The 12,204-nt window shown below is 45.8% G+C and overlaps 1 protein-coding gene across 1 annotated transcript in view; it reads right to left on the reverse strand.

Annotated features, from left to right (window-relative positions):
* Nucleotides 1-10,346, reverse strand: part of LOC147453110 (DHBP synthase RibB-like alpha/beta domain-containing protein) — a 75,722-nt gene extending 65,376 nt beyond the window's left edge. The window contains exon 1 of the mRNA XM_086519088.1: nucleotides 10,130-10,346. Coding sequence (XP_086375214.1) covers nucleotides 10,130-10,309 — 180 coding nt within the window. The 5' untranslated portion in view covers nucleotides 10,310-10,346. The remainder of the gene's footprint in view (nucleotides 1-10,129) is intronic.
* Between the last annotated feature and the right edge of the window lie 1,858 nt (nucleotides 10,347-12,204).

Below are 12,204 nucleotides of genomic sequence, written 5' to 3' on the forward strand. Positions count from 1 at the left end.
CCTTCCTAAGCACGAAAGATAAGATTTTTGAAGCCGATGAGTACACGCGCGACTTGGACATGGCTTTTGCCAAGGTTCGTGAGGCTTTGCAGAAATCTCAAGAACGACAGAAAAAGGCAGCGGATCGCCATCGTCGTGATTTGAAATTGAAGGAGGATAATTGGGTGCTCTTACGTTTTGAAAAGGCACGCCTGAGAAAGAAGAAGGGGAAGGAGAGGCTTTTTCCAAAGCTTAGTATGAGATACTACGGACCTTTCCAGATCTCCGAAAGATCAATGATGTCTCCTTCCGACTGAAACTGCCTGACACTTAGAGGATTCACAATGCATTTCATGTGAGTCTCTTGAAACCTTTTAAAGGTGATGTGCCCGAAGATGGGGAGCCCGATGAGCAACCCGAACTAGAGGAAAATGAGGAGATCCTTGTTCCTGAACAGATTTTGGCACATAAGGACAGAAAGAATAAGGGTAAAGTACGAAGGCGGTTCTTGGTTAAATTCAAGAACTATCCTGCATTGGATGTGAAGTGGACGGAGGAGGAGGACCTGGCAGATACTCCTCAGATTGTGAAACTTTACCTTGAAGCTTTTGGTTTAGCATAGTCTATTCCAAATGGAACCCAGAATTCAGCTTGGCCGGAGATCTGGTGCAGTGGGTTGCACAAGAGGGGAGTTACTCCACTCCTTTGTCAACAGATGCCTCGATTTTAGAATACTAGAGTCACTGATGTCTCTTTGAGCTTCAGGGATACTGAGAGCTGACAGTATTCTGCTGTATGACTTTATGAATTGGAATTCCTGAATATCAAACTGATTTGTTCTTGACTTGTTTCTAAGTGCAGGAACTGATGATCTCGAATAGACGTGGTTGCAATAGGGGTTAGTCAATCAAGCATCTATGAGGTCTTGAGTGGATCTAGATGCGATTGCTAACTGCATTGCCGATAAATCATGGTCTAAGATCCGAATGAATATTAAATGTGATTTATCATGTGATGATCCTGTGATGTTAAGTGATGTCCTGTGATGTCGTGTGATGTGACTGTCGATTGGTACATGTGCTAGATGTGTGTTCCTAGTGCGTCCTGACCAACAGTTCAGTGTCTGCTAAGACAGTTTATGGCTTTTGTCTATTTTGCAGGCGTAATCGAGGGCGATTACAATGCTTTCAAGAGGGGGATATGTCACAAACTGGTGACGTGTGGGCAACCCGGTATGTCACAAACTGGTGACGTGGTTGCGCAGTACGCACACACACCTCCCCTTTGGCTGGGAACACCCCCGGCATGGTGGGCAGAAGAGATGACGTGGCTGAAATGGAACCCTGCTGAATATTGTTGACGTGGCTCTGCAATACGGAAACCCGGAGAATGCGGCGCAGTGCTGACGTGGCATGTATGGAATTCCAGGGCTGAGTGTACGGAATTCCTACGCAAGCTTTTGGACTTGCTTTTGGCTACGTAATCTGGCTGCGCAAATGAAGGCTGGAAACTCTACGCTAGTCTTGCTTTATTTTACGCAAGTTAGAGAGAGAGAGAAAGAAACTCTTTGCTTTATTTTTAAGGGTAGCTTTTTATGGACAGTTTTTTTTTAAAAAGCTTTTGGGGCTTTTGATTTTCAGCTTTTGGGCTCTGCTTTTAGCATCCCTTTGTAACCTTTAAATACGGGGGTTGGCCTCTCACAACTCAGAGCATCTGGACGCAGAGTCCGAGTGTGAGCGCCTGCCCGTACTCTTGTACTTTGAACACAGATTAATACAAAAAGAAATACAGAAAGGGGGGCCAGTCTTTGGAGCCAATATCTCTAGGCACGGAACTCCACCGGGCTAGTGTCGAATCAATTGTGGACTGTGAACTTTTTTGAAGTGATTATTTGTGTTGTCGCGGTAGATTCTCGACTTGGAGTGTCCAAGTCTGTTACACCAAGACAAAAGCGAAGCGGCAAGATATTTTGAGAAGAGGCAGTAAAAGGGTTTTGGCAAGCTCTAGTTTACTAATTACCAAAAGTTCTTATCTCGCTTAAGTTCTTTAGAAACTTTGTGGAGCATTGGCTTCTAAGATGCCTCCTAATTCTCCAAGACATCCTAATTGCAAATTCAAGTATAAAATAAATCTTGAAGAGGGGCCTTGTAGGAACCTTCAAAAGGATGCTTGATTTGATCATTTTGCTTCTGCAACCACTTTCCACGAGCACTATTTCTTGCCTAACGAGTCTATCGCGATCATTAAACAGAAGCGATCCGACCCATAACCAAATGCATGTTCTTCTGCACAGGAAAGGCCCAAGTCTCAGGTGCATTTGCATGCCTACCAGATGGTGAGGTAAAGTCATGAAGCAACAATTTCTTAAAATCTCCTATGCAATGAGTGCTTTGACTGCTAAAAACACCCAAGCTCCTAGGATATCCAGGCCAAGATTGAAAGAATCTTTTAATCTTGACTCACATATTGTCATTTAAAGCTTCCAAAGCCTACTAGATCCTTTGCAGAACAAGAGCAAACATCGCAGGAGCAGAGTTGTTTCTTCTACATGCCAACATCCGTGGCGGCAATCCATTACCCCAATCCCTTCAATCATGGAATTTGGGATTTCCTCCTCCTTTTGTGAAGCCTCAACATTGTGGCATGCAAGGTGTTCCCAGGCCCCTCATCACATGACTCACATGACATAACGCCACCTCCTCAAGGCTCCGCATCCATTGCATTCCCTTCACCTGCAGGGTGCTCCCAACCCCCTCATCATGGTCACACAAAAATACAACATGTCTCACTTGCCCCCATTTGCTCATCACAACCCCATCACCAGTAGGGTGCTCCCATCGGCCTCGTCATGACTCCACACCTCTCCTTGCATGTCCGCCTTCAATGAATCGCTACCTACCTAGAGTCATACGCCCTCTAGCTTCACAAACTGCCCAACTCACCTGAGAGAGAGAGAGAGAGAGAGAGAGAGAGAGAGAGAGAGAGAGAGAGAGATTGTACATAGCCCACTCGCTTTATCTTCCTTTCATAAGTAGGAATCTTCAAAAATTATTGCTCAAATTTAGCTCCTCACACCCGTCATCTTCGTCTGCATGCTTCTTTGCACTCTTGCGCACCTGTCTCTTTTGCACTCTTGCGCACCTGTCTCTGACTCCTTCCTATTGGGCTATGCCCATTGGTAGCCATGCTTGCTCCATGCTTCGCACCCACCTGCAGTAGTCTTTCATGTGACCTTGAGGCCTATCTGCAGCACCATGCTTTACACCCATCTGTAGCACCTTGTCCATGCCCGTTGTCCTCCATGCCTACCTTCAACTCCTCATACTTGAGTCTTGCCCCCCTCGTCCATCTTGCGCAACATACACCTGGCACCAACATACACTCATGTGCAAACAGAGTTGAGCTCACCAACGCATGGTAGAGAACTAACCACATCATGAGAGAGACAAAGGGCAACCTATTTGCTGTTGGCAAATGAACAAAACTCGCAACCACCTGGTGCGCGCGCGCGCGCGAGAGAGAGAGAGAGAGAGAGAGAGAGAATGAAAAGAAGATTGTACCACACTTGCCCGTGCTTGTCTAGAAAAATATCTCTGACTCAGCCGGCATGCATGGTTTTGCTCACAATTCATTGTTTCCTCTACATTAACCAAGGGGGATCACTCGCATGACCCTTATACCAGTTCGCGCGGCTTGCTATTTTTTTTTTTTTAAATTGACCAACAGATTAGGGAGGGGAGGGTATCACAAGACGGGCACCACATGCCAATAGAAAAGAACAGACTGAACAAACTTTTAGCACTTCAATAACAACTGAACTGAAAGAGAGAGAGACGACACGGAGTGGCAGAATTCCACCCCAGAGAGTATTGGCCCCAAACCTTGGCGCCCCTTTCGGTATTTCTTTATATTGCATCATCATAGTACAAGCCGGTACTCCAGACTCTGCACCTTCTCCAGGAAGCATGCCAGAGAATGAGCCCTAACCTCATATTTAAAGGCCCTTGGCCAGAAAAGCAATTACAGTGAAAAGCCTTCAAAACTCAAAAGCAATTTCTGGCCCTTGGCCAGAAAAGCAATTTCAGTGAAAAGCCTTCAAAACTCAAAAGCTCCTGGTCCAAACAGCAATGCCAAAAGCTGCCAGCTTTTCGTAAATCGCGTTGGTGTCCGTACAGCAGGCCACGTGTCAGTCCGCCATGTCAGAAAAGCCTTCAAAAGCAATTTCTGGCCCTTGGCCAGAAAAGCAATTACAGTGAAAAGCCTTCAAAACTCAAAAGCTCCTGGTCCAAACAGCAATGCCAAAAGCTGCCAGCTTTTCGTAAATCGCGTTGGTGTCCATACAGCAGGCCACGTGTCAGTCCGCCATGTTAGCAAATCAGGGTTAGGGTTAGGGTTAGGGTTAGGGTTTTTGATTTTAGGGTTAGGGTTTCAACAAAATTAGGGTTTCGGACAAAATTAGGGTTTCTAATTTTAGGGTTAGGGTTTCAGCACGTCAACAGTTTGTTACATTTCCCCTTCAACAAAACACGACTAGGAATCGCCACGCCCAAGATCGTGCGATCGCAACAAGCCAAAAAATTCTTGTGGTTCTTGTGGTTCTTTCCTTGAGTAATGCAGAACACTTCCAAAGCTCTGATACCAATGTTAGGTGCAGCGGAATGAATGTTGTATTTTCTCAAGATTAGTGATCTTTATTTCTCAAGGTTCCTTTTAATTCTTAGGGAAAGAGAGAGCTTTCCGTCTTATGGAGAGTGCTATGATCACGAACAAAGTGAGTGGATATTGTGCGTGCAAGTGAATGAGACTGAGAGACGGAGAGAGAAGAGATACGACACCCGAGAGGTTGTAAAACCCTCCTCCGAAGGCCCCACTCTCATCGGCGAGAGTGGTCTAACTTTGATTGCACAAAGGTGTACAATGCGAATGCAATGGACTGCTGCAATGGGACTATGCCACTGACGACGACGACGGTGACGACGATGACTTGGTGGCTGAAATCTGCGATCATCTATATGCTAAATTCTTGGACTTGTTCGGGGCTGAAAATGGACTGTTTATTGCTGTCTTGAGGCTGAAAATAGATGGTCCTTGTCTGGGGTCATGCTGCAAATGAAAACGCTGATGTTGGTGGCTTGAGGGGCTGCATTTTTATGGCTTTAATCACCTGCTGAAAACGCTGAAAACAATGCTGCAAATCTCTGATGATCTAAAACGCTGATGAGGCTCAGTCTTGCTGGCGTTTTTGCAAGAAAAACGCTGGCTGAAAGTGTAGCGTTTTTGCAAGAAGAACGCTGGGCTGAATGGTACTGTAGGGCAAACGCCAGGCAAAGCAATGAGATGTCGATGTTGAATGTTGTGGGGGAGACGCCATGGATGGGGTGAAGGTATGGCGATGGTACTGCTTGGAAACGCTAGGGGGTCATGAGGGGGGGTACTGCTGAGAAGTTGCCTGTCGAGCGGGAAGCTCATGCTGCCTCTTCTGCCAGAAAGTGCTAACTTGGGTTTGCTTATATATTAACTTAGCAAAATTGCCCTACCTACTTTTGTTGGAAAGTCACTTAAAAATAATAAGTGAAAACACCATTAAATAGGAAAATAGGCTAAATGCACTGGAAAATTCCCCTAACTGATGCTAATGGATTCTGATGGGAATTCCGATGATCATGCTGTGTGCAACCGGAGGATATGCATCTATGCTAAGTGACTGGGCATGCACGGTCTACGAATAGACTCACAAAAGTGCCAGATCGCTGCTAATCTAGACTTGACTGAACTGACTGAACCCTGCTGTGGTGTAGCTTGTCCACGGACACATAGGGTTGGGATGTGTCACGTGACACAAGCATATGACCAAACACTCCCCAGGCATAAGCCTATGTCGTTCGGAGGTTTTCAAACATACAACAAAACGCTCCCTAGGCATCGGCCTACGTCGTTCCGAGGTTCAAACAATACCAAAACAATATTTCTCACTTCTCCACCCGGAGTAAAATCACCAATCATTGAAACCAATATCAAACCACAATCAAACAATTCAAATCGGCACCAAAACAAGTTCAAAACAGATACCATCCATTTCAAACAAATTCCAAACAGGATCACCAAACAAGATCAAACAGAACTCGAACTTAAAAAGCAATCTCGACATTAGTCGAGCTCGAAAAGTCAACTGACTTTCCATCTTGAAACCTGCACCAAAAATTAGGGTTAGGTTCCTTCCATGAGGTCGTAGCCGAGCACAGCAAGGTCCGTCAGCTCTTGGACAAACAGTGTTGCTTTGGCGGAGATGGTAGTCCCAAGATAGCAATCGCACTAAACCTCCAAGGTCATCTGTCGTGAAGAGACATCTTCTGAGAGATGTCGAGAAATTTCAAGATATAATCTGCTAGGGTTTCCATGGCAAGCATTTCAGGATACCCCACTCTACCAGAAGTTGCACTCCGAAGGAAGATGTCAGAAACCATATAACTTTGGGCAAAAAAAGAAAAAATTCTTGAAAGCTTGCCAAGTACTTTGAGTGTGCGGCTTGGTAGCTATAGATATCAGCATCTGCATGGCACTGCTTTTGAGAAAAACAGTGACTTGAAACAAATATTGGATCCTTCTTTGCAAGTGATCTTAATGGCTTATGCCCTGTAAGACATAAGCGGTGAAGACGGGAGCGCACCCGATGCGCGATGAAGTACGGGTGGGAGTGGCTATTAAGCCTGGGTTGGACGGCGAAGATGCCTCAAATAAAATTCCAATCACTCTATCTGCTCTTTTGTAGGACCGGTATGCTTTCAGAAAAGCACGCGCCTGATGCTCTGATACCACTATCACAAGACGGGCACCACGTGCCAATAGAAAAGAACAGACTGAACAAACTTTTAGCACTTCAATAACAACTGAACTGAAAGAGAGAGAGACGACACGGAGTGGCAGAATTCCACCCCAGAGAGTATTGGCCCCAAACCTTGGCGCCCCTTTCGGTATTTCTTTATATTGCATCATCATAGTACAAGCCGGTACTCCAAACTCTGCACCTTCTCCAGGAAGCATGCCGGAGAATGAGCCCTAACCTCATATTTAAAGGCCCTTGGACAGAAAAGCAATTACAGTGAAAAGCCTTCAAAACTCAAAAGCTCCTGGTCCAAAAAGCAATGCCAAAAGCTGCCAGCTTTTCGTAAATCGCGTTGGTGTCCGTACAACAGGCCACGTGTCAGCCCGCCACGTTAGCAAATCAGGGTTAGGGTTAGGGTTAGGGTTTCTGATTTTAGGGTTAGGGTTTGGGCAAAATTAGGGTTTTTGATTTTAGGGTTAGGGTTTCAGCAAAATTAGGGTTTCGGACATAATTAAAGTTTTTGATTTTAGGGTTAGGGTTTCAACAGAATTAGAGCTTCAACACGTCAGCAGTTTGTTACAGAGGGTCAAATTTTTTAAAAAAAAACAGCAAGCCAGATTACTGCCATATGCGGGAAGGGTGTGTTGTCTTGAGGGCGAACGTAGGGAGAGATGCAGGTTCCGTGCAGCTACTGGTGTGGATGAGCATGCGTGGGAATGGGATATTGCAGCAGGAACAATTGCAAGCGATGATGAAGGCAAGAGCCTGAGAACAACGATGTGCAGCAAGCACGCGAGCCCAGCGAGCAGGGGCGGGCCGGGGGGGGGGGGGGGGGGGGGGGATGTGGAGGTGTTGTAACTGTGCAAGGATGGCAAGCATGTGTGTGTCTGAGTGTGTGTGTGTGTGTGTGTGTGTGTGATTTCTTTTCAATTTAATGGTAGTGGACGAATTGGGCGAGCACTTGCATGGCATTGATGGTGAGCAGAGGATCAAGGTGCTCCCGCACCATGACGTCCACCAGCTGCCCCTGCTCTCCTGCATCGAGAGAGGAGCCATCAAAGACAAGGGGGTGCGGAGGCTTGTGATCATCATGGCAGGAGTGAGACCGTGATGCAGGTAAAGGCGGGAGAGGGACAGGCAAGAAACAAATCTGTGGCAGGCTATGGCGAGCGAGCTGGTAGGCGATGGTGGGAGCTGGCTTGCAGGACCATGCCTGCACAGACAGCAGGGTGACAGGGCATCATTTTCCTTCTGTATTGGAAGATTCGTTCGAAATCTGCCATGCTAATCAATAGAATGTTAGAACGGACCCAATACTACATATTGGCATTACTATATATATTTTTTATTAGCAACCAGGATACCCTCGGGATATTCCCTCCCTCTTTTCCTTTCCGCGTCAAAGAGAGATCAACCATGTCTGCTCCAGGTTGTCCCCCTTGCGCTTGCCTCATCCTCCCTCAACCCTCCCCGTTTGCTCCAGGTTGCCCCCTTCGCCCCCTTGCGCTTGCCTCTTCCCTTCGCCTCCCTCAGTCCTCCTCACCTCGCCACTCTATCGAACACACACACCACACAGATAATATCGTGTCGTTTTCAATCTCAAAAATGCCTGATACCTGATTACCTAGTTATCCTCTTCATACTACTCAATATCATTTTGTGTATTGCTACAGTCTCGCATTTAGTAGACTCCCTACGCGTGGGGATATGGGGCGTGCACACTAATTGCAATTGGGTCCTTTAAAATTCTTGTGTCCTCTAAAGTAATGGGGCTATATGGGGGAGCCCTCTTTGCCTTGAGCTGGTTGAAAAATCAAAACTTGCTTGATTATTTTTTTGCTCGGAAATACTCGCTTGCCAATTCGTATAACTCTTGTGATGTCATGTGATGTGATGTGACTGTCTGTTGATACATGTGCTAGATGTGTGTTCCTAGTGCGTCGGTACGAACAGTCAGTGTCTGCTAAGACAGTTTATAGCTTTTGTCTATTTTGCAGGCGTAATCGAGGGCGATTACAATGCTTTCAAGAGGGGGGTATGTCACAAACTGGTGATGTGGGCTGCCCAGTACTCACACCCTCCGGGTAGCAGAAATCTTAGGGCTGACATGGCTGCTGTGTACGGACTCCCGCCATTTGCGGCGCATCATTCGGCTGAAAACGCGTCAAGCAATCGTACGGAAAAAGGCTACGTAAGCACTGCAGCAGTTTGCTTTTTCAGCCTACGTAATTTGGCTACGCAAATTGCAAGAGAGAGAGAAAGTTTTTTCTTTATTTTTCATAAGCCTATTTTAAGAGGCAGTTTTTATGAACAGCTTTTGAAGCTTTTGGGCTCTGCTTTTAGCATCCCTTGTAAACTCCTTAAATTAGTCTTTGGGCTCCCACTCTGCAAAGCATCTGGACGCAAAGTCTGAGAGTGAGTCCCGAAGGCCCGCTTGTACTTTGAGTTGCAGACTAATATAAAAGAAATACCGAAAGGGGCGCCAGTCTTTGGGGCCAATATCTCTAGGCACGGAACTCCGCCGGGCCAGTGTCGAATCAATTGTGAACTGTGAACTGTTTTGAAGTATTTATTTGTGGTGTCACGGTCGATTCTCGACTTGGAGTGTCCAAGTCTGTTACAGCATGTCCAAATTAGCTACCATTTTCTGAACCAGCTGATGGCACATGGATTCATATCTCTGGAGTATGTTCCCATAGGGAGTAATGGGGCGGATTTTCTCACCAAGTCCATTCTAGGACCGAAGCAACCTACCTCCTGCGTCGGCTTGTCTCTTCACCCATGGCAAAGGGTGGAAACTCAGGGGGGATCAGAAAAGCACACCAACAATCTAATCCACCCTTAAGGAGGGATGTTGAATTGTAATGGTGGATTAGATTACTCGAAATAGGATTCACATAGTTTACTTTTACAGATTTGATTTACCTAGTTTAGATTACCTACCCTTGATTACTTTTCCTAGATTGTAGCCCAATCACACCTACCTCCTCTCCCATAGCACATTGTACTGTCTCTTTAGTGAACTCAGTCGTCGGTGTGTTCCCTCCTAGCATTTATCTTCAGTTTTGTCATTAGCGTCTTGTCTCCGTTCGAATTCTCATTTTCAGTTAGTTTCCACACTATGCACCTCCACATGGCTTAATTGTACTTCTCCTACATGCCTGTGTGTGACATGTGTGCGCGCACGTGTGTGTGTGTGTGTGTGTGTGTGTGTGTGTGTGTGTGTGTGTGTGTGTGTGTGTGTGTGTGTGTGAGAGAGAGAGAGAGAGAGAGAGAGAGAGAGAGAGAGAGAGAATGCTAGTAATGCTCGGAGAAATTTAGGAGTACCTTTCTTGCACTGCCAAAGCGATATTTGAGTCGCTTGGGACTGCGCTTCACCATACACACGACAGGAGGAGGCAACCTCAAACGCCCACAAGGGAGAGATGCAGGTAGCCACTGGTCCTTACGGCATGGCAACGCGGGCATCCCATTGAGCGCAGGGCGCAAGGTTGCATGGCACGTCATAGCCAGTAGGAAATAGTGTTGCCTTACCTTAAACTCCAGTTGGAAATCCATAGTGAGAAATAGGCATAATTTAGAATATGCCAATTCCTATCCGTAGAGGGGACAAATTTTTTTTTTTTTAAGTGCTCAGTTCAGTTGAGCTTAAATTGCTTAAAACTCAGAAAATTACAAGGAGTCCTGGCATACCTTTGCACAAGGTAAACCAAGAAAACTACATCAGACAAGCCTTACATCCTTAACTTGCAAGTCTTACAATGTATTCGCCTCACCAGCATGTTTCTAGCACAACATTTGAGTTCAGGGGCTCACACTTCCCTTGAAACACTAGCACATTCCTGGACTGCCAAATGACTCTTAAAGTCGTGGCTCTTACTATGCAACTGTCAGTTAAAAGATCCAAATCATCAATGTACTTGGAGCCTAATGGTGTGGAGGCACTTTTGGACACCTTATTTTACAAACGATAGGTCTGTTGGCACTGTCGTAAGGCAGTGTCTATGGGAAGGAAACTTGCTAGCATAGCCATAGGAGCTTAGGCCAATGGGGAGTGGCCGAGAAAGGGTGTGTTTTTTGGGTGGAGGGCATGCATGGGATTTCAATTTTTGTTCGGTCCATTGGGTGTATTTTGGGTGTGCAAATTGGTAGTATGCGTGTGTGTGTGTGTGTGTGTGTACTTTTATTGTGTTGCAGGTGATAGCGAGAGGGAGGGAGGGATCATGCAACAGTTTGTGTTAAAGTAAATTTTGAACAGTTGTAATCTCTCTCTCTCTCTCTCTCTCTCTCTCTCTCTCTCTCTCTCATCCACGATGTTTGTCGTAGGGCTACAATGTCATTGACATAGAATGACAGTTAATTATAGTTGGTCAGGAGTTCACACTGGACGGACTTTTGTCTAGGTAGTGACACGTGGCAAGTATACGGGTGTGTCTAGCCGACGCGGGGCCAGACCAACATGACCACAGTTTGGAGATAGACTTAGTTGATTGGATATTTGTGAGCCGTTGGTGGCTCTTTATGGTTGTATATATCCGTAGATGTTTGGGATTATCGCTATCATCATCTTCTTCTTATAGGGTCTAACGTCTTCGTATGGAGTCTCGAGTCCATACATTGCACATATGCACCATCCTTGCACATCTAAGCCTCGACACCCCCATTGTCCCCATGAGTTCTGGGTTGGAGCTGAGTGTGCTGCCATGCCAGTGTCTGTATTGGTTTCTTTGAGTTAGGCGATGTTCACATTGTTTAGGTTTCCCTACTAAGTCTTGCTATTATTGTTTTGTTCTTCATTGTCCATGAGTTCTGGGCTGGAGCTGAGTGTGTTGCCATGCCAGTGTCTGTATTGGTTTCTTTGAGTTAGGCGATGTTCACATTGTTCGGGTTTCCCTACTGAGTCTTGCTATTGTTGTTTTGTTCTTCATTGTCTTCTGTGTTTTCATTTTGCGGAGTGAGATCTCACGCACATTGCACTGAGGAGAACCCACTATAGAGAACACGATACATTATCTCCGCTACAAGTGTTACACTATTCAGAGCTTAGATTACAATCTACAAGTGTGCGTGTGTGAGAGTCTCTCTCTCTCTCTCTCTCTCTCTCTCTCTCTCTCTCTCTCTCTCTTTTTGTGGAATGCAAAAAGCATCGTCCAAGTGCATAAGATTTATTTGAGAACGACCAATGGCTGAATAGAATCTATGGACCCCTTGATTATTTCAAGATCAGGGCTACGAGATTCCTAGTGGAAGTCACTTGTGCATGGAGGATGTATCCAAAGGCTTTGAGGAAATTAAACGTCATAGACCTACAGCACATCAAATATAACCTCTAACTTTGAAGGCTGATGGCAACGCCATAAGGATCTTTAGAAATCCTACAAGAAACACAGGGGAGGTACTCA

The sequence above is a fragment of the Adiantum capillus-veneris genome, chromosome 8 (genome assembly GCF_014529385.1).
Source record: "Adiantum capillus-veneris isolate H3 chromosome 8, ASM1452938v2, whole genome shotgun sequence".
Classification (NCBI taxonomy): Eukaryota; Viridiplantae; Streptophyta; class Polypodiopsida; order Polypodiales; family Pteridaceae; genus Adiantum; species Adiantum capillus-veneris.